Consider the following 22,518-nt stretch of genomic DNA (forward strand, 5'->3'; position numbering starts at 1 on the left):
TGACATTTATATAATGTCGTCGTATCCTAACTTTCTTGTAGTGTAAATTGCTGCTGCATTCATTATTCATCCCTACTCTTTCAAATCTTTTACCACCCCGGCCCTGTCAACCAAAATTACTTACAAGGGTAGTTGGGGAGCTAGCTTGAAAATTCTAATCTTTTTCAATTATCATTCTTTATGGTAAGATATGCAAAGCTTATTAGTTATGTTCTCCGGTATGAGCTGTGTAAACACAAAGATGAATGGTGTCTTATTCTCATTAAAAAAAAAAAAAGTGTTCGCATATCGATGGATGTGTAAGATTCTCAGTATTGAATTCATTGTACTAAAATTATGATTTTAGATATAATATTTGTTGTGATTATATATATTTTGTGTCGAAAATTATGATTTCAGATGAACCCATAGCTGAAAGGCTACATCCGCCCCTAGCTGCAAGCATCAATGTGCTCTTCTTGATCAAACTTGGTTAATAATTCTTCATCTTGATTTTAAACATCGCTATGTGATTCTTCTGTTATTAACATTTTAATAATCAAAGTGATATTTTGTTTGTGGACCAACATAATATGCCGAAGACGGACAGTCAACGTCAAGCCACACTTCATAGGAAAATAAGAAAAAACGACTTTTTTGGGGTTGACTTTCAGAAGACTTGTAAAGTCTACAAGTCTTCTTCCTCTGGAAAATTTACAGCCCCTTATTCACGCATTGCTTTTCTCTCGTACCTTGCTTAGCAACCTTTTATCCCTATTTATAGCTGAACCCTTCAGTCCTTATTTTTATACTTACTACAAACATCAGTACTCAGTTGTATCCATGGAGAAAGCCAGCTCTTTTCTTCTTTCTTTTGTCTTGCAATTACTCTGCTTCTTAGTGGCATGCATTGCCACAAACATAAGCACTGATCAATCTGCTCTTCTTGCCTTCAAAGGCAGAGTTACTCTAAACTCTTCTCATCCCTTATCCCTAAATTGGTCTTCTCAAGTTTCCATATGTGATTGGATTGGAGTCACTTGCGGCTCTCGCCACCAAAGGGTAACTGTACTAAATGTATCCAACATGGACATTTATGGGTCCATTCCACCACAGTTAGGAAACCTCTCGTTTCTTGTTTCTCTCGATGTTAGCAGAAATTATTTACATGGAGACCTTCCTCAAGGTTTGTCTCGTTTACGTCGATTGAAGGTGATGAATCTCGGGTACAATAATTTCAGTGAAGAGATTCCAATGTGGTTTGGTTTTTGTTCTGAGCTTCAAATGTTAATTCTTGATAACAACGGTTTCTCGGGTGTACCCCCTGCTTCTATTTCTAACCTATCCAAGTTAGAAACTCTCAGTATTAAAAACAATCAACTTCGAGGCAGTATTCCCAAAGATATTGGCAACCTTCAGAGTCTAAAGGAGTTGTTTTTAGTCATTAACCACCTTACTGGTTCAATTCCAATTACCATTTTCAACATTTCCTCGTTGGAAATTTTAGCTCTCACATTAAATGAATTATCAGGGAGTCTCCCTGTAGATATATGCCGCCGTCTTCAAAGAATCAAGAGCATTTCAATAATTTCCAACCATTTGATTGGTCACATTCCAGCTGGTTTGTCTAATTGCACGGAATTGTATGACTTGTCAATGTCATACAATAACTTCGATGGGACCATTCCACCAGAAATTGTGAACTTGGAGAGGCTTGAAAGATTAAACCTTGGCGGAAACAACTTGCAAGGTACATACTTTTCTCATTCTGCCTTTAGCCTGCTTTGCGTTAGTATTCATAATCATGTGTTCTATATTCTATAAATAAAATTATTGATTTTAATTCAATAAATCGTGTTGCTCTGACCTCATAATAATATCACCAGACCTGCTCTATTTACAATACTACGTAGGCGATTGGACGTGTGCATGATGTTTTATTGGATGAATTTTCTAAAAACATTTTTGAGGAAAAAAGGAGAAATATGTTCAAAATAACCAATATGGGAGCACCAGCTTTTGCAATACAACAACTACGTCTCAGTCTCACAACGTCCCAAACTAGTTGAGATAAACTATATGACTCATCATTGACCATGTCAATCCATATAAAACTCATCTCACGTGGAGCAACTTTTTCTATAACTTTCTCTTTTAGATTCTATGGACTTGAACGAGGGATATAGGTGTGTTTGGTATGGAGGAAAATATTTTTCAGAAAATGTTTTTTAATTTTATCATGTCTAGTTTCTTAAAAATGACGAAAAAATGACTTCCCTAATGAAAGTAGGGAAAATAAGTCCCACAAATGTCACCCCCAAACCAAACCCACCCTCCAACCACCACCCTCGAACGCACCTCATCTTCACCCACCCCACCAGGGGCGGACGCATGATTTTGAGATAGTGGGTGCTGATTTCCTTTAACTAAAGGTAGTAACAAAACGTAAAAAAATAAAAAAATAAATTAAAAGGAAATTAAAAGCTAAACGAAAAAAGATAAAAAGAAAAGAAAGTATTTTTTAGTTACCAAAAAAAAAGTTTTTTTTTCAAAGAAAAGGAGAAGAAAAATCTTTATTTGTGTAAAAAAGGAAAACTCAGCAAGATTCAAGTAAGAAGAATAAAATCAGCAAACTAAAAGGAGAAGCCAATAGAGAGGGCACATCTGCATAGGAGGAAAAGAAGGAAAAACCAGTAAGAACAAATACCAAAAAAATGACATGATCTCGAAAAGGAATGCGTCCACGAGGAATCGAACTGCTGCGCTTTGTTCAGTTACATGCTTTAAAGTGTGGGTCTCAACCGAAGCACTGACTGGACCTTTTGTTAATGGGTGCTACTGAAATTTATATAGTCAATTCTAAGAAAATTCTATATAAAAAAAAATTAAAAAAAATAAAAAAGCTCAATTCGGGGTCAATGGGTGTTCGAGCACCAGAATTCTATACGTGGGTCTGCCCCTACCACCACCACCCCACACAACCCTAGTGTACATCTGAACAAGAAAAATAATACTATGAAACTTTATATGTCGACGTGAGAGATATTAACTGATTCTGGCTTAAAGACAATATACCAATTGTTGGTTTGGGAATATCAAGCTATCCAGCCACGATATTTCTGTAGCTGTTTTCTGGTAACTTGTAGATTGCTGCTGCACTCATGATTCATCTGTACTCTTTCAAATATTTGACCACCCCAGCCCTGTCGACCAAAATTACTTATAAGGGTAGTGGGGCAGCTAACTTGAAAATTCTGATCTTTTTCAATTTTCATTCTTTATTTATGTTAAGATATGCAAAGTTTACTAGCTATGTTCTTCGGTATGAGCTGTGTAAACACAAAAATGAAGGGTGTCTTATTCTCACAAAAAAAAAAAAAAAAAAAAGAAAGATGAAGGGTGTCCTGCTTTTGTAGTGGCAGAGAAGTTTGCATATCGGTGTATGTGTAAGATTCTCAGTATTGAATTCATTGTACTAAAATTTCGGATTTTGATATAATATTTGTTGTGATTATATATATTTGGTGTCGATAATTATGATTTCCAGATGAACCCCTAGCCGAAAGACTACATCCACCCCTAGCTACAAGTATCAGTGTGCTCTTGTTGATCAAACTAGATTAATAATTCATCTTGATTTTAAATATCGCTATGTGTTTCTTCTGTTAACATTTTAACAATCAAAGTAAAATTTATTTTGTGGACCAAGATGAGTATGCTATTGGATAACATGCGAGAATGTTATAGACTCCTAGGAAAATAAGAAAAAGAACGTATTATAGACTCCATGGCATCTAACGATTTTTTGGGTCAAACTTTTAGAATACTTAATAAAGTCAAGTCACTTGCCTCTGGAAATTTACAACCCCTTATCTACGGCACTGTTTGGCCCCAATACCCCTCTTTCCTTGATGACAGGGTACTCATTGCTTAGCAACCTTTTATACCTTTTTATAGCTGAATACTTTATTCCTTATTAATCTACACAAATTCCAATACTACTATACCAATCACTTGTACACATGGAGAGAGCATATTCTTTCTTTCTTTCAGCAGTAGTCTTGCAACTCTACTTCTTAGAGACATGCATTAGCAAAAACATAACCACAGATCAATCAGCTCTTCTGCCTGGCTTTACTCTAAACTCTTCTCATTGGTCTTCTCAAGCTTCAGCTTGCCATTGGATTGGAGTCACTTGCGGCTCTCGCCACCATAGGGTGAGAGCACTAAATATTTAGGACATGGGCATTCTTGAAACCATTCCACCACACTTGGGAAACCTCTCATTTCTTGTTTCTCTCAATGTGAGCAGAAATCATCTATATGGTGAGATTCCCAAAGATATTGGCAACCTTCAGATGGTGTAAATCAAACACTTACACAATCTGTAATATCGAAATTTTAGTCAAACCTCTCCATAATAGTATTGTTGGGTCCGAAATTTTTCAGTTGTTATAAAGAATGACTTTTATACACCTATAACAGCATTGACATTTAAATAATACTTCGTTGTAATAGGCAAAAAAGATGCATCAAATCTAATTTTCATTTTTAATTGTCAAATCCTAAGCTTAATCACACTTTGTATAATGAAGGAAAATCGATTAATGATGAAAATAAATATATTCATATGATTTTTTTGGTCATAAATAGTTTATTAAATGATTAAATATTTGGTCATAATCTCTACACTTATTATTGGTAATCATAGATATTCTATTTTTATAAAGATGATTAATTATATTACCAAAAGAATAAGATAGCTGTTATATGGGGGGTAACTTTACAAAGAGCGTACTGTTATAAAGTTGGTTGTTATTATAGGTGAAATGTTGTTATAGAGAAGTAAAATATAACAAAAAAATCGGTTCCAAAAAAACTTGGTTGTTATAGAGAGGTGGTGTCATATGGGGGTGTCGTTATAGAGAGGTTTGACTATGTATTAAAATATAAGTATTAAAAGACAAATTAATATAATTAATTAATTCTTTCTAAGCATATATTTTTATAAAATTTAAGAAAGAAGAAATACTGTTGTCACGCCTTTGATTGAAAGAGAGAACAAAAGATACATATTTCAATAAATCTATTTTCTTTTATAATCAAAGGCTAAACAAAGATTTTCAACAAACATATATATTCTCTTTTTAAAATTTAATAAAAATTAAATACATAAAAAATTGTGTGTATTCGAAACTGAATCATATTACAAACCGTTTAATGTAATTAACCGTAAAAATAAAAATATAACATTAATTTGGATCTTTTTGCTCTCTATGATGTGGCAGGTGTTATACCCAGAGAGATGGGGAATCTTCACAAATTAGAGAAACTAATTATGTATTCTAATAAGTTAAGCAGTTACATACAAGAAGACCTCTTCAATATCTCTACGCTAAGAGAGATGGATCTTTCTTTCAATAACCTTTTAGGTAGTCTTCCATCTGCTCCAGACTACTGCCTAACAAATCTACAGTTTTTGAACCTTGGTGCAAACAACATAGGTGGAGTCATACCTAGCTCAATTTCCAATTCCTCAAATCTAAAGGAATTATATCTTCACGAAAACAATTTGAGTGGCCAAATTCCAACTCGTTGGGGGATTTGAGACAGCTTGAATATTTGGCTTTGTCGGCCAATAATTTAACAGGTAATTCCTAAGCAAAATGTTCTTGTTTGATAATCCAGGCTAGTCTTGCATCATCTAGGGAAGTTGTTGATTATAGATTGCACCATTATCTATATATCAATGCACTGGTAAATTTGGGCAATCAAATAAACTTGTTAAGTCCATATATACTCTTTCTTAGCGGTTGCATAGAAGTTAGAGTTAAATGAAAGGTTAATTACACTAACACCCATGTAATATGACTCAGTTTCGGATATATTTAAAATCAAACACGTACACCATCTGTACTATCAAAATTTTACTCCCTATAAGTATATTAAAATATAAGTATTAAAAGACAAATTAATATAATCAATTAATTCTTTCTAAGCATTTATTTTTATAAAATTTAAGAAAGAAGTTAAATATTCTTGTTGAAAAATTGTACTCACGCCTTTGATTGAAAAACAGAACAAAAGATACATATTTCAATAAATTAGTTATGGGACACGTTGCACGTGTAACCCATAAATTGACATTAGAAAATTTGTATTTCAACACAATTATTTATTCACTACATATATATTTTATGAAATAAATTGAGTTATAAAATATAATTAAATCCAAATAATCATGTCGAATTAATTTGATATATTGCATTACAAACTTCACCAATACTTCAAAAATATAATAGAAATATAAAAAATACTAACATGCATGAAGAAATACAATATTATAAATGTATATTGTTTTTCTTACGTTTCAAAAAATTCTGATAGGAAAACAGAACCACAAGAAAGTATACCAAATATTGCTATCAAAGACTAATGCTTTTTAAAGCTATGTATTTTAGCTAAATAACAAAGTGCCAGAATAAAATATACATCATTATTACGGAGGGGCCGATGAAAAGAGAGAAAATGTTAAATTTTGTGTGATAACACCTCACCCTCCTGTGTCTAGCTACATCTCACTCCGTCTATCATTTACATTAAAAGCGTTATACCCCATTTACACCGGGTCAAAGCGGAGTACAACATATTGGTGATTCCTAATTGTTTAACTTAAGGAGTCGCCACCTAATTATTTTAATGGTGAATTAGGACACCTAATTATTAACTAAGATAAAGCTAAACTAAACTCCATTTTTTTAAGGTCTTACGAACCTAATAAATTCTAGGTAAGGGTTCTAAATATCCTAATGGGAAGGTGTTAAGCATCCATTAGAATCCATTAAATACGGTTACCGACCAAACTTAGGTTATTTTTAAAAATAGTCCCAAAATATAAGTATAGCATTTTATATATTTAAGAAAATAGCTTGTACATATGAGCATTAATAACGATACGGATGAAATTTGTAAGGATACTAATTAATAGTTGTGGAAAATGACTTTAGCTATAAGTTAAACTTTTGAAAAAAAAGTGAGCAGGATCAGTCCATGTCCTTGCAAGCGTTGAAAGTAATCCATAGCTAGGACCAATTTATTTTAACAATTTGATAAATACTAGGGGATCAAATAGGATAAGTAAGTCACTACACAAGTCAGCTAGTATTTTTGGAAAGTAGCTTTGTAAACAAAGTCTTCTTCTTCCTAAAAAAAAGTCTAAGACCTATTTGGATTATCTCTTTTTTAAAACAGAACGCTGACATCAGTAGGCAATGATTAACGTAAAACTTATCAAGTATTGCATTCACTTTTGAAAATAGTACTAACTGGGCAAGGAATATAAATGTACAACATCAATAATGTGACTTTAGCTGGTAAGGTATCGTTGAGAAGCTGATTCTTAAAGTTGATAAAAATCTTAAGTATATTAGCCTAAAATCAGTAAGACATCTAATGATGATTAAAGCACAAATTTTGAAATCTTTTAAAGTTTGGCGTCATAAAATAAGTAATGAAGTAGCTTACTAAGTTAGAGAAGCATTTAAGTGATTGAAAATAACCTTGTTATTAATCCTATGTTAGTCATGGGTCCTAACAGATAATGAATAATTAAAAGTTTCAAATCACACCAGCAAATATAACAGAGCAAATCAATGGCACATTCCGCTGAGTTTTCGACGGTTTTTATGCAACTAGCTGGGATATAAAGAATATGTAGCGGACAGCTTGCACTAAAATTCAGAATTTTGCCTCGCTCCTCCTTCGTTTCTCTGTTCGGATGCATTTAGGAGGGAGCGAGGGAAATAAATGGCGAGGAATGGAGAGGTAATGCAGACTCCTTTGCGAGGCACCATTGAGTTTCAAATGAAACTCTTCGGCTCCAATTTTCATGTAAACAAAGAAAAGTAACAAAGGAAGTAGTATAGCAGATTAACCATTCTTTAACAATATCTAAAGGGAAATAATAAGCAACCATGAAAGGAGTGTGCCAGTCTATGAAAATACGTTAACATTCAGTTACAACTGAGATATTATAAGCATGGTTTATATACCAAACATCATATACGTTATTATCCAAAGTGGACTGATATTATGAACACCCACTAGCATAAGGCAGTGGCTAAATCTTATAATATCACCAATTTTAGCATCTTTAGAAGTTCTACTCCTTTCAAGACACAATTATCTGAAACTAAAGATCATAATAGACTCAATGAATCACATAAACATTTCAGAGATATCTTCTTATCGTCATGGTTTTGTTAATAAAAAGCCTAGCGTGATCACACGCAACCAGTTAATAGAGAAGTAGCATTTTAGCGTAGAGACAGATTGCAATAATCTTTAGACATGCTAAGGTTCCATTTTTATGTCCAGAAATAAACCAACGATCTAATCTTCAGTAAACTCTTAAGGGTAAAACTAGTTGTTGTTCCACAGTTATACACAAACTATATGGAAAATTATCACATCGAGGCACCAAATGAACTAATAACTTGTAACGAAAACTGATTTCATGTAAACATCTAATCCTAAACGAAATCATTCCTTAAACTTATGGTGGCAAATGTGTAGGAAACCTTATTTCAGATCTGGAATACACACTTTAGCAAGAGAAAAAAAAAAAAGAACAGATAGTCATCCAATCCGATTATAACTTCACATCCTTAAGCCCCAACAAAACTGTGTTTTTTAGTTCTAAAGTTCACGGCGAAACAGAATTTAAAGAAAGGCTTTTCTTAAAATCGAAATGAAGTCGAAGACACACAAATAGGCATTCTAATCGTCACACATTCATTACTGAATTTAAATGAATTAAACAAGTTGACGGGACGACTACTGACTTGACCAAATGTATACGTCTTCATGTCTCTCTAGAGTAGAAGAGATCAAACAAACCTCACGGCCAGGATTCTTAGACACGGAATGTACAATCATTTTCGAAAACTATCCCAGCAAAACAAGATCAGCAAAGAGCACGTGAACGCGATTGATTTCTAATAAGATTTCTAACACATAACGTCTAAGCATGAGAAGTCCAATCCAAAAAACTTTACAAAACAAAACAAAGTGTTTTCATGTAGATGTTTGGTTGAACACCTAACAATCACATTTTAATACTATATCACTTGAAACAAATTCGCCGCAACACCCGATTTTTTTAAAATAGCACGGCGGCTAAAAATAATTTAACATGTGATTTTAACAAAAAACAATGAACATGGAATGGCGATTTAAATCAATGGTCATGTAAGGTGATGTTGTATACTTATTTTCTTAATACCGAAACACAAAAGTGATTAAACTGAAATTAACAGTACGCCCATGACAATAAAATGCATATTCAGCCAGATTTCTCGAAATCAAAAACAAAGGAAGAAAGGTGACTGACCTTTTTTGAGTGCAGCAAACAGGGGCGTAGATCTCGGGCCACACCATTTACCGCCTCAACTCAAGCCAAGACAAAATGCCTCTGTTTTGGTTTAGCAACGGACTGAAGCAAAAAGAAGCTAGATTTTCTTAAGAGAGAAATCTTTTGGAGGGTAGAGCTGTGAGTAAGCAGTGGCGGATCCAAAGAATCTCCTCTAAATGGACTCCGAATGCTATTATTTATAGTGACGAACTAGCATTAATTTGGATCTTTTTGTATTCGAAATTGAATCAAAATTGCAGACCATTTAATGTAATTAACCATAAAATTAAAAATATATCATTAATTTGGATCTTTTTGTTCTCCATGATGTGGCAGGTGTTATACCTAAAGAGATGGGGAATCTTTACAAATTGAAGAATCTAGTTATGGGTTCTAATAAATTAAGTGGTTCCATACCGGAAGAGATCTTCAATATCTCTACACTAAGAGTGATGTCACTTGAATTAAATAACCTTTCGGGTTGTCTTCCATCTGCTTCAGGCTACTGGCCAACAAACCTAGAGTATTTGAGTCTCGGTACAAACAACATTGGTGGAGTTATACCCAGCTCAATCTCCAATTCCTCAGATCTAAAGGAATTATATCTCAATGATAACAAATTGAGTGGCAAAATTCCTAACTCGTTGGGGGATTTGAGACAGCTTGAAGTTCTGGGTTTGTTCAATAATAACTTATGGTCTCCGCATCTGAGTATCTTAACTTCATTGGTCAACTGCAGATCTTTAACAGTTATAGCACTAGGGGGTAATCCTCTGAATGGTGTTCTTCCAGATTCCATTGGTAATCTCTCCACTTCTCTTGAATGGTTTTATTTATATCATTGTGAAATAGTATACCGTTAGGAATTGGGAATTTAAGTAACTTATTCACTTTGTCCCTATACGGCAATGAATTGACGGGATCAGTGCCAAGAACATTATGTAATTTACACAATCTTCAACGTTTAGGGCTTGGTGATAATAGGTTAAGTGGACCCTTGCCGGAGTGCCTTTGCAAATTGCCGGAGTTGGGCTTTGTTGGTTTGCCATCTAATCAAATTTTGGGTCAGATACCGTATTGCATCGGTAACATTACCTCTTTGAGAGAGATTTATCTAAATTCAAATAGGCTCACTAACATACCCATGAGTCTATGGAGCCTCACAGATCTTTTGGTGCTTAACTTGTCAAATAATTCTTTGATTGGTTCATTGCCTCCTGATTTCTGTAACTTGAATCACATATGGTTCATGGATCTGTCAAGGAATCACCTTTCAGGAAGTATTCCCACCAAAGTTGGAGACTTGCAGAGTCTTGTTTATCTTTCTTTGGCTTATAATGAGTTACAAGGATCTATTCCGGAGTCACTCGGGAAAATGATAAGTTTGGAATCAGTGGATCTATCCAATAACATTCTTTCAGGTATGATTCCAAAATCACTAGTCACTTCGATATCTGAAGGATTTCAATGTATCATATATATATTAGAAGGTGAAATCCCAAGTAAAGGACCTTTTCTTAATTTCACCCTCTCAATCCTTTATGGGAAATGGAGAGTTATGCGGCGATTTGCTTTTACCTTGTGCATGACTAGGTCATTTCATCACCAAGAAGCAAATTGCTACTGATTATACTTGTCCCATTGGGAGCTTCCCTGATGGCACTTGCCTCAATTGTTTTGTTTCTGTTAAGGAGACGTGGGAATAGAAATGTTCCAACTCAAGCCGAATCCTTACCTGCAAGAACAACACTGGCAAGGATTTCATACAAGTTGAAAGGGCGAGGCAAGTGGTTCGACCAATGCAACTTATAGGCCGTGGAGGTTATGGCTCGCTTTACAAGGGCATTTGCAAATGGGATGGTTTGGGCAATCAAAGTGTTTAATTTACGGATTGAAGGTGCATTCAAGAGTTTTGATTCTGAATGCGAAGTTTTACGCAACCTTCGCCATAGGAATCTTACCAAAGTTATTTGTACTAACTTGATTTTAAAGCTTTACTTTTGGAGTACATGCCCAATGGAAGCCTGGAGCAGTGGTTACATTCTGATGGTTACTTCTTGAATATGATCCAAAGATTAGACATAATGATCGATGTTGCATCTGCTTTGGAATATCTCCATCATGGTTATGCCACAGTCGTTGTACATAGTGACTTGAAGCCTAGCAACGTCTTGCTAGACGAAAGGCTGATTGGACATGTGAGTGACTTTTCGAGATTGGGAGAAGGGGAGTCTATTGCTCATACTAGAACACTTGCTACAATGGGCTACATTGCACCAGGTAAATTTCTTTTCGTCCTTTTTATAATTGCATATTAGTTTACTGGTTCTAATGTTATGTATCACATTAGAATTAGGTAAAAGCTTGAGTGGATAGCTTAATTTAAGAAAATATAACATACTGTCATACCCTATTTTAACCTAGGTCAAAATAGTTTACAACATCCGGGTGATCCCGGGGTTATTTAGAATCAAGGAGTCGCCACCTAATTATTTATGGTGAATTAGGGCACCTAAGGTAATTAAAGTAATTATCTAAAGTTAATTTATTTTTAAAGTCTTTAACACCAAAAGATCTAGGTAAGGGTTCAACTAACCTAGAGGGAAGGTATTAGGCATCCTCTAAGATCCATTAACAATGGTTAACCGACCGGACTTAAATTTAATTAGGCTAAGTGTTAATATAATATTCTAAATGTTTAGGGAAATAATTGTTAAATATTGCTAAAAATTTTAAAGGAAAACGTAATAATGTTATTAAGATAAGAAAAAAAAAAGTAATAATTTGTATAAAAGAGTTAGTTATAAATTGAAGAAACGTGGGATATGTAACGTTTAAATAAATATTTGACATAATTCGAGTGGCGAGGTATTAATTGTTTTTTGCATTTCTAGTAGCATAAACAAAATAGCTGATGAGAGTTTTTATTATTTTTATTAACTATTCTTCAAGAATATGCATAATTGATTCAAAACTTAGAAGAGAGTTGTTTATAAAATATATTTGATTTTATGTTTGCATATTAGTGATGTTTCGAAATCTCTCTAAGATAGTAATAAATAGGACATAACTCCTTTAATTCAAAATATGCCATTTAAAGATCAATTATTTTGAAAATAAATATTAAGATGCTATTAATAACTCTAATATAAAAGGAATGAAACTTATGGAATTAATTGTTAGTTCTTCCTACCCATTTACTAAAGACTAAAAAAATACTAATTCATCTAAGGTTCATCTAAATTAAGAAAATGAAATATAATAAAGAGTTAGTCATGCAATACAAATTAAATGCACAAAAATAAGATAGAAGGGCAAATAAGCTAAATCACCATTTAGGAACCATCCGTGAACAGACCAGCTTGGGCCTTCTTGTTTTTGAACTGTGTATGTTTGGTGTAAAAAATGCATTCTTCTTTTCATTTTTTTTTCTTTCAAAAAACAATGCTAGTATGTAGGAGGATTTTCTTGGGCTTTGGCCCAACGTCGGATGCGGAAAATGACGAGTCCCTCAGACTCGTGTGCGAGATGGTCATGCACAAAAAAAATGAAAAGAAAAGGAAGAGGATTAGTATCTACCTAAATATTCAATTTAAAACACATGTAATTTCATAATTAAGAAAGACTAAGTACGCAACCCAAGCGAGCATATAAACAAACGAATTAGGATGTTTTGCCTCAATTCGATAACCTGTGCAAGAAAATGCAAAGCCCAAATAAGTCATTTTGCAATAGCGAATCGTTGGGCCCAATAGAAGCTCGGATTTTATAAAGAAACAAAGAATTAAAGGGAGAGGGTAAAACTCGGGTAGGCATCCGAAGAATTGACATTAATGATTTACTTGAGTGGTATACCTCATATATACTGAATATACCCACTTCTATACACTTTATGAGTGTGCAGAAGTGAATACATCCTGTAAATCTGGGTATCCCACTTGATATATTATGAAGAAAATCAATCAATTAAGAGAAGAGCAACAAAGAAAAATCATGCTAAGGTACTCAACACTTAGAGATTTATGTGGACAGTAGCAAACAGAACCAGCAGCGAGTAGAACCAATCATGGTGTGCCTAAATCAGATAGCAGGGCAAGCAAATACATAGTATGCTTTCTTTCGGCTGAACAGTCACGATACACATTAGCTGGAAATAGGCATAAACAAGCAACAAAATAGCCAATCATGGGGGAGCTGACTGAGACTTTAGGCTATCAACCAACAACAAACTAGAAACAAAAGCATACTCGAACACTAAGGAAAAGAGACAAAGTAGAGCTTTGAAGATTTTGAACCGAAACTAGAAAATTAAACATTTATACACCCGCTTTGTCTGGTTACGAACTAAGAGAAAGGAGAAATAAAACAAAACAAAAATAAATAAAATTAAAAATAAATAAAAGAGATAAGGAGATAGGCATGTAAGCAGGGAAAGGCATAAAGAACTCTATCTAGTCAATATAAGCATGGACTTTGGCCTAGCATTTTAAACATGGCATACATATGGGGGGAAACGTTGTATCATGATTCAAAGAGTTCCAAATGAACATCATACTGGTTTAAGGTGCACAAACACGATATCACTTCCTCTTTCCAGTAGAAAGAAAACAAGATAGATGGTTTCAGGTTGTTATAATTGTCTTAAATGGCAAAACAATATAGCAGTGATATATTATAGCCTAGGCTGCCCAAAGGGGGCAACATCATTCTAATCCTTCAACAAGAACAGACATTCAAAACTCCAACAAATAACAAGTTTGGCCTCTCTTACGGTAGAAATAAAACCAAAACCGTATATCTTAACCACAATCTTCAAATACGTTTATCACAATAACAAACTAAATGTTCTTTCAATAGGTCTCAATCTAAGTCCATGTTACTATGTCATTAATAATATCATATTAGGCATAAATAACATTATAGGAGGTATTATAGGCTAATCTACTCATGGACAGGTAAAGTTTGAATACAGGTTACTATTAATCATGCTTGACTTTAAAAATAACATTTAAACGCAACTGAACATTCAACCAACAGGGCATACAAACCACTACATTAGCACATACTCTATTAACTAACAAGTAAAACCTAAATAGATATGCTAAACTACTACTAATAATAACAGAAACAGACTAATGACACAAACTTAAGCTAAGCACAAACGAAAGACAACAAATGATGAACTAAACAACACAAAATAACTTAAAGGAAGAAAGATTACCTTTCTTGGGTGCAGTGAACAGGGCGTCGGAGGTCTCGAATCTATGCTCGGACTCGAACGAACCCGAACTCGATTAAAGTAATTAAAGTTTTAAATCGGGGAATGAAAACAGAATAATATGTGGCTGTTTTTAGAATGAGGCTATATTTTCGATGATAATTTGCGATCCCCCCTCAACATTTCAAAGGCATATCTCAGATAAAAAAATAGAAATTTCAGGGTGGCTCCAAAAAATCCCCCTTCGGCTATGGACTTAGCGATGTACTTATAGGAGAAAGTTAGGGTTTCGATTTTTGAATTCCCGACTTTTGGCTCCAAACCAAAGGCTGAAAGAGCCGTTCAAAATCAAATTCCCCCTCGTGATTTTTCAGAGATCATTGAATGTTTGTTGGATTGTTGTGTTGACTGAAAATAATTAAAAAAAAAAAAAAAAAGAAATAAGAGTTGACCACGTTGTGCGCCTGATGTTGCGGAAGAAAAAGACGTAAATTATGCCAAAATGGAACAACAATTCTGACTATGGCTAAAGATGGGGAGATGGCTATCTGGAAATGGAGGAAAGGAGCTTGGTTTTCGTTTAAAATAGAAGAGGAGAGGGTGAGGCGCAGAGAATCATTGCACGAAATGGGAATAGTTCGTAATGGCGAAAGAGAGTTGTGTTTTTAGCCAAAAATGGTGGAGAGAGGGAGGAGAGGCGAGAGAGATGAAAGAGACGAAGGAGAGAGGGTGCGGCTGGTTGAGAAAAGGATTTAGGTTTTAGGAAAATTGAAAAGAGGGTATTTGTCCAATTGGGCCGGGTCGGGTAGGAATGGTTGACGGGCTGGACCGGGTAGAAACGGGAATGGGCTGGTCGGGTATTAGAATCATGTTAATTGGTCCGAAAATGGGCTCTTTTTTTCCTTCAATTTAATTCCTTTTAGGCTTCTAATTTAACAACTAGTACAATGAAAACAATTAATAATTAGTATGTAGAAAGTAAAGATTTAATAAAGTATAATTAATTTAACGAGTACAAAATCCGAAAATGAAACGATGACGAATCATTTAAAATTTGTGATAAAGTAATGAAAGTAATGTTGATAGAAAAATAGTGAAGATGAAAGTAATGATATTAAAAAGAAAAATAGTAGCGAAAATAAAATATTTAGATTTAATTAATTTAAAAGCCCAAGGAAATAAATTGGAATAAAGGAGGGACAAAATTGGGTGTCAACACATATCACAGATTAAGCATGAAAAAAGGTATTGAAAACATCAAAATATGACTATATCAAACTCTATACTCATGCATTTACGAAGATAAAGAAAAAGAAACTTGTAGTCATATCGTATCAATCTTTGTTTTTTTAATCAAAAGTTCTCCCAGAGGAGATTAAATAGATAAGCCAAAGGAATATAGAGGGGGGTTATGCACCTCTGCAAGACAAATATACAATAATGAGGAATTCATCCTTACACTCTAGCTTACAGAGAAAAGAAGAAAGGAAAAAAAGGATTGCTCCTCTCAATGAAACATACAAAAAGATATCTAAATTCTAGGATTTTTAGAGCAAGCAGAGAAGACTTAGCCAGGATAAAAAATAAAATTGCCTCTCCTCACTCGGATTCTAATGTTAGGCTTGCCTACTACATCATTTTTCAATGTGGATATAATCTTGAAAGGAAGATTTATAGCCTCGGTGAAGAAGGTAGTTATTTTGCATTGTTCAGCCAAGTTAGTGAGCATGTCAGCAGGAGTGTTACCTTACTCTTAAGGTATGTGTGAAAGTGAAATGGCCAAGTGAGCTCATAGATTGAATCTGTATAATATCATCTTTAATCTGCCAGAAGTCATCGTTTCAATTGATTGCCTTACTGTTGTTTCATTCCCATTATACATTCAGTTTTTAAAGTTTTTATCTATTCAAGGTAGATTCAACTATTTTTAGTATCTCGCAAATATATAGATATTATTTTCATTTCTTTATTTGGCTTGTCAAGAAATAATTACTCTTGTAACATTGGATCAGAGTATGGATCAGTGGGATTAGTTTCTAGAAGATGTGATGTGTACAGCTACAGCATTATGCTCATGGAAACTTTCACAAGGAGAAGGCCATATGATGAAATGTTTCACGAAAATTTGAGCATGAGGAGTTGGGTTTGTAATTCACTACCTGTCGCACCAGATGATATTATTGATGTCACCTTATGGGAACCTGAAGAGACTGATTTTGAGAAGAAGTTGCAATGTGTGTCCTCTATTTTGGAGTTGGCATTGAATTGCACAGTTGAATCTCCTAATGAGAGGCTGAACATGAAAGATGTCCTTGCAAATATCATGAAGATCAAACATGAATTCCTTCGCAAATGATGTGACAAGGTTTATGCAACGGTAAATATCCAATTTTTTTAAATCATTCTAATGTCGTATGGATAGAAATGATCCTTTTCCAGGAAGTCCTAAGAAAAAGGTAAAACGAGAAAGAAGAAAAGCACTGAAGTTTTGAAACTTACTATTGTGTTGGCTATTCTCATTATTACTTTTTGAGTACAAGGAAAACTTCATCAGCAAAGTAAAATAAATCAAGTAACTTATAAGGAGAAGGATCAACATTTTTGTCCGTGGAAATTGAGTTATGATGAATTGTTGAAAACTTTACCTTATGTAGATATTGGTTAAGTGAAAAACTCAAGTCTTCTTACTATTAGTATATTTTGCGTGTGACTCAAGTTTGATCCTGTTTAAAATTTTGTACAGGTACTTCATTGCCTTTTCGGCGTTAGCAAATTTAGTGACCCCAATTGAGATGACAACCAACATTTGGTCCAAGAATTGCACTTTCTTGTTTCTTATGTTTTTCTCTTATGCAAGTTCTGAGTGTATGTGTGTCAAATAACTTTAATATATAAGATGTGTACTAAAGTTGGCATGGAGAATGCCTTGTATAATACTGATGATCATTATTATGTAGATATCAGCTTCAAGAGTCGATGCAAAGCAATGTAATAATGCACTAAGGACTGAGGAAGATGGTTGTATATTTTTATATTACTTTCAAGTTGTTGAATTAAATTTTTAATGAACATATGAAGTCTTGAAGGCCTCAATATCTTACTTTAGAAAGTTCATGTCTTGTTGAGGTTCTTTAGGGCCACCATTCCACAAAAATAGATAAAGGTGGTGTGTGGGTCAACTTACACACACTTCAACTATGCTGCTGTGTTCTGCTACCTTCCACCAAAGACAATCTTGAGCTTACTTTCTCCTTCAATACTTCGGTAGATTGGAAAATATCACTTAGTTTTCTTGTCTTTGCGTGGATTTGAACAGTGATCTCTCTTGATTTTTATCCTAGATGGTTGGGCTACACCTTGAACCAAAAAAAAAAAGGACAAAGAAATTATTAAGTTATTAGGATGCTTTTCAGGTGTTCAACGACAAATGATCCAAATTAGTTTCATTAGAAAAAAATTAGGAAAACACTCTCGCATAACACCGTTTCTTTATGATGTTTACGCGTAAAAACACATTTTGTGCCCATCGATATAGGAAAATTATTGTAGTGGTACTGAACTTTGTCTTTCGATATGTTTAGAATATGTAGAAAAAAAAATGAGGTAGAAGAAAATTTAATAAAAATTTAAATAAGTTAAAAAGTATAGAACACTGGGACAACCCAACCGTTTGGTATTATAAGTTAGTTAAAAAGGCCCCACCAACGACCCTCTCGTATCAAAAGAGAACTAAAAAGGGTAGCTTTTTTCTTAGAGGAATGAAAAAAATGCACCATCAACAACTATCCCAGATGCATGCCATGTAAAGGATTTTGGTTACCTAGTTAATTCTTCCAAAATCCCTATTAAAGAACACAAAATCAAAAACGTAAAGATCAGACTTTCTCACAGTTTGGTGGGAAGTAGTTGTTGTAAATGGCAATTCTTTTTCTGTATTTTGTTCAAGGTCAGCTTTAACTATTATCCTGACATTCAACTGTTTTTTAATGCCTTAAATTTTACTCATATGTTATTTCTTGATGACCCAGTTTTGGTTTGGTTTTGTGTGTGTGTGTGTATGTCACAGTCACCAGTTTATTTAGCTTGACTTCCAATTTATGCATAGACGTTTCAGTTTGATCTAATTTTCTTATAACTTTCTCAACAAACTTCAATGGAAGACCAATTCTTGAAATGGGGTCTTCACAAAAGTAATATACTTGGGAAAATATATCCTAGCATTCAAAACATTGTGAAGAGAAAAAAGGAAAGATAGTGCAACTGATCTTTGTTACTTTCAATTTTGTGAGAAAATGGGAAAACAAGGGTCTCCTAGAGGTCGTCGAGTGGAGAACCAGGATTTAGATATATCATTTGGGGTCAAAGAACATGAATTTCGAAGTTTAGATATGCAACACGGAGGTTATCCTCCTGTAGGAAGAAGGTTATCAGGGGGAGAGTTCAAATGGGACAAGGTTTTTTTAGCGAAAGGGTTGAAAAATGACTCTGCAAAGTTCACTCCTTCTAAAGGAGTTTATGTTGGGAAGAGGCAAATGTGGTGGCTGCATAGACATATTAGGTCTATAGTTTTCACATTATTGTTGATGGGCTTTCTTTACCTTTTGGATTCTCTTCTGTTCTCGATTTTTGACCCCGTGATGCTTCGGAATAATTTTTCTTTACAAGGTTCAAGTAAGACCGAGGTATGACATTTGTGTGATCCCAAAAATCTCTTAGCACTCAGTTTATACCTGAACTGCCTAGTATACTGTATGGAACCAATAGACACGATTAAAAGAATTGTATGAACTCTGCGAAATGATTTATTTTAATTTGCTATCTAATGTTGTACCTGAAGGTGGATATGGTTCCCAGGGCAGTAAAAGAAGATCCGGTAAAGCTGTATGAAAGGCTTCTAAATCTAGCTGATTCTTCTCTTGCAGAGGTTGTAGTGATTGATACTCAACCTGATTAACTTCATTTGGAAATTGCTTTTAAAACCATAGTAACTGACGATGTTAACATCTATTTATTATTTTGCTTTCTTTAAATTGCTGTAGAGGGAGTTTAAGCAAGAGTCATCAAAGTTATGGGAGGAGCCATATCCTCAGGCATCATCTTGGAAGCCTTGTGCAGATAAAACTAGTCCACATGGTAATAGGCTATTTCTTTTCTCTTATGTGTAGTTTGCTCATGCATGTATTATGTTGTTTATTATATGCATCTTTAATCAGTTCAATTTCTCATATTTGAAAGTGTGATTCTCCCTTTGAATGTTGAATTGCGGTATAATTGTTTAAAGTTGTCAGGGCAGGGAAACCTAGAAACATCACTGGTTATATATTAATCAGCGCAAATGGAGGACTAAATCAACAAAGAGTTGCTGTAAGTCTATAAATTTGTTTTTTCCTTTTTACTCTTACCCAGTTGTACAGCTGAATCTACTTGATAGTACTGTTATGTTTGCGTATTCTTGAAGAGATCATGGAATGAAATTTTGTTATTGTGCCTGCAGCTCTGCAATGCCGTCGCTGTTGCATCTCTCCTAAATGCCACTTTGGTCATTCCCAAGTTTCTTTATAGCAATGTCTGGAAGGATCCTAGGTTCGATATTTTTGTCTGATTCTAATTATCTCTCTAGTTATTCTGATTCCACGAAAAGATGAGAAAATGTTTTACAACCTACAAAAGAATAAAGGTGGGGATAGCCAAACTTTATTTGAGCATATAGAGTTAGGTGGATGTACATCTCAAAGAGTTTCCAGAATTTTTTTTTGTTTTAGTTTCAACAACTGAATAATTGCAATATAAGCTCTATGAAATGCTTTGTTTCATGAAGAGAAAATTGTATAGCACTTGAACTCTTTTACCTTTTGGGGTCAATTGAACTTCAACTTCTGTACAGAAGATCCATCTCTTGGTTTGCCATAAACCTTTGGTTTGATAGATATAGACTCATCTTTATCAATTGCATTTCTTCTTCTTTGCATTGGCTATTTGCTACTAGTAACATAATCAGTAGCCAACATCCCTTCCCCTTCCACCACTTAGCTTAAGAACAATCTTCCACACCTTTTTTTTTTTTGTGAGTGCAGCCAGTTTGGGGATATATATCAAGAAGACTATTTCATGGATATGTTGAAGGATGAAGTTAATATCATAAAGGAACTCCCTCTTAATCTAAAACTACTAGATGTGGAAGCAGCTGGAAGTCTTGTACGTTTTCTTCTTCAGTTAGAAAGTTGGTATAATTAACTGCATTTAACTTGGAGGATAACATATGAAACCTTTCACCTTGCTTAGATAACTGATGCAGATCTTTCAAAGGAGGCTAAACCTGATGAATACATTAAAAATATACTTCCCCTCCTCTTACGCAATCGAGTTGTTCACTTTCTAGGATATGGAAATAGACTCGGCTTTGACCCGCTGCCTTATGAACTTCAGGTGAAGAGCATTCTTTAATTGTTCAATGGGCTATAGGGTAGATGTAAGTTTGGTGTGAGATCTCCAAGTTACTGTCTAGTTTGTGCTTCAAATGATGGTATGTTATTTTTTTATTCTTGTTTATAGTACAAATTTGTATTTTGTTGCAGAGACTAAGGTGCAAGTGCAACTTCCATGCTTTAAAATTTGTGCCAAAGATTCAACAAATAGGTTCTTTACTGGTTAGGCGGATTCGGAAATATGATTTTGCAAGGAGCACATTGGATAAGCAACTTCTTGGAAATTTAATCCCACATGTTCCCTTGGGGTCTAACCATCATGGAGCAGAAGGCCCTTCTTCCAAGTACCTTGCTTTGCATTTGAGGTTTGAGATTGATATGGTGGCCTACTCTATGTGTGAGTTTGGTGGTGGAGAAACTGAGAGAAGGGAACTGCAAACTTATCGAGAAGCCCATTTTCCTTTACTCCTTGAGCGTCTAAAGGAATCAAAGTATAGCTTCTGTGGTATATCAGTTCCACCATTTGGTTTGTCATAGTCTATGTGATAGTTCAACTGACCATATTTTTGTGATGTCTGCAGGCCTCTTTCTCCGGAGGAGCTAAGAATGACAGGGAGATGTCCATTGACACCAGAAGAAGCAGCATTGGTTCTCGCTGGCCTCGGTTTCAAACATGGAACATACATCTATCTTGCTGGATCTGACATATATGGAGGTCAATCAAGGATGCAAGCTTTAACTACCCTCTACCCAAACCTAGTGACCAAGGAAAATCTTCTCACGTCAAGTGAACTAGCACCGTTTAGAAACTTCTCTTCTCAAGTAAGTTGATTCTTATTTATAGGGATGGGCGCGCGCGCGCACACATTATTTGTGACTCTAACAACAAAAGCTATCACTTTTAATGCAGCTTGCAGCATTAGACTTCATAGCATGTGCAACATCTGATGTATTTGCCATAACGGACTCAGGAAGTCAGCTATCATCCCTCGTGTCAGGGTTCAGAACATATTATGGTGGTGGTCATGCTCCCACATTGAGGCCTAGCAAGAAGAGGCTTGCTGCAATTTTGTCAAGAAATAAAACCATAGGATGGCACAGTTTTGAGGGGAAGATAAGAAAGATGATTGATGAAGGTCAGAGACTGCATGTACGAGGTTTGGGACGTAGCATTTATCGACACCCCAGATGCAAAGAGTGCATGTGCAGGCACTAAGGGTGGTCATAGTTTTCTCTCTAACTACTCTAATTGATTGTCCAACATTGAATTGTTGTGTAAAAGAGTACATAACATTTGTCCACTTTTGTATCAAATCCCAGGGGAAAAAGTGCAGGAGTACAGGAGATTAGTCCATGCATACATACGAAATTTTTGCGAATAAAAAGCACCTTTGTCGTTGCAATTTCTTCTTCCTTCTTCTGCCATCATTAAAATTCTAGGGTGAAAAAGGAAGCGAGATAAGGTAATCAAGAAAAGAGCAGAG

General features: G+C 34.7%; 4 protein-coding genes across 6 annotated transcripts; all 4 read left to right on the forward strand.

Moving 5' to 3' along the window:
- Window positions 1–822: 822 nt before the first annotated feature.
- LOC132043977 (receptor kinase-like protein Xa21) lies at window positions 823–9,972 on the forward strand. Its single transcript, XM_059434457.1, has 3 exons — window positions 823–1,729; window positions 5,412–5,629; window positions 9,728–9,972. The coding sequence occupies exons 1-2, from the start codon at window positions 823–825 to the stop codon at window positions 5,585–5,587; spliced, it is 1,083 nt and encodes a 360-aa protein (XP_059290440.1). The 3' UTR covers window positions 5,588–5,629; window positions 9,728–9,972.
- A 563-nt stretch (window positions 9,973–10,535) lies between these two features.
- On the forward strand, window positions 10,536–11,097 carry LOC132047727 (putative leucine-rich repeat receptor-like serine/threonine-protein kinase At2g24130). The gene is made up of 2 exons (XM_059438731.1): window positions 10,536–10,812; window positions 10,985–11,097. The coding sequence occupies exons 1-2, from the start codon at window positions 10,536–10,538 to the stop codon at window positions 11,095–11,097; spliced, it is 390 nt and encodes a 129-aa protein (XP_059294714.1).
- Window positions 11,098–11,257: 160 nt separating this feature from the next.
- On the forward strand, window positions 11,258–17,595 carry LOC132048171 (probable LRR receptor-like serine/threonine-protein kinase At3g47570). 2 transcript variants are annotated; one of them, XM_059439081.1, is made up of 2 exons: window positions 11,258–11,671; window positions 16,622–17,595. In XM_059439081.1, exons 1-2 carry the CDS (start codon window positions 11,401–11,403, stop codon window positions 16,963–16,965), a joined length of 615 nt encoding a protein of 204 aa, XP_059295064.1. In that variant the 5' UTR covers window positions 11,258–11,400; the 3' UTR covers window positions 16,966–17,595. The 2 variants fall into 2 exon arrangements, with proteins under 2 accessions (XP_059295064.1, XP_059295065.1); XM_059439082.1 differs by lacking the exon at window positions 11,258–11,671 and adding an exon at window positions 15,856–16,300.
- A 1,096-nt stretch (window positions 17,596–18,691) lies between these two features.
- On the forward strand, window positions 18,692–22,437 carry LOC132043985 (O-fucosyltransferase 8). Of its 2 annotated transcripts, none has more exons than XM_059434469.1 (10): window positions 18,692–19,291; window positions 19,447–19,533; window positions 19,649–19,742; window positions 19,891–19,973; window positions 20,104–20,192; window positions 20,684–20,804; window positions 20,892–21,035; window positions 21,185–21,525; window positions 21,616–21,856; window positions 21,945–22,437. In XM_059434469.1, exons 1-10 carry the CDS (start codon window positions 18,902–18,904, stop codon window positions 22,248–22,250), a joined length of 1,896 nt encoding a protein of 631 aa, XP_059290452.1. In that variant the 5' UTR covers window positions 18,692–18,901; the 3' UTR covers window positions 22,251–22,437. The 2 variants fall into 2 exon arrangements, with proteins under 2 accessions (XP_059290452.1, XP_059290458.1); XM_059434475.1 differs by having other exon boundaries at window positions 19,903–19,973.
- Window positions 22,438–22,518: the final 81 nt, after the last annotated feature.

This window comes from Lycium ferocissimum, chromosome 2 (assembly GCF_029784015.1).
Source record: "Lycium ferocissimum isolate CSIRO_LF1 chromosome 2, AGI_CSIRO_Lferr_CH_V1, whole genome shotgun sequence".
In the NCBI taxonomy this organism is placed as follows: domain Eukaryota; kingdom Viridiplantae; phylum Streptophyta; class Magnoliopsida; order Solanales; family Solanaceae; genus Lycium; species Lycium ferocissimum.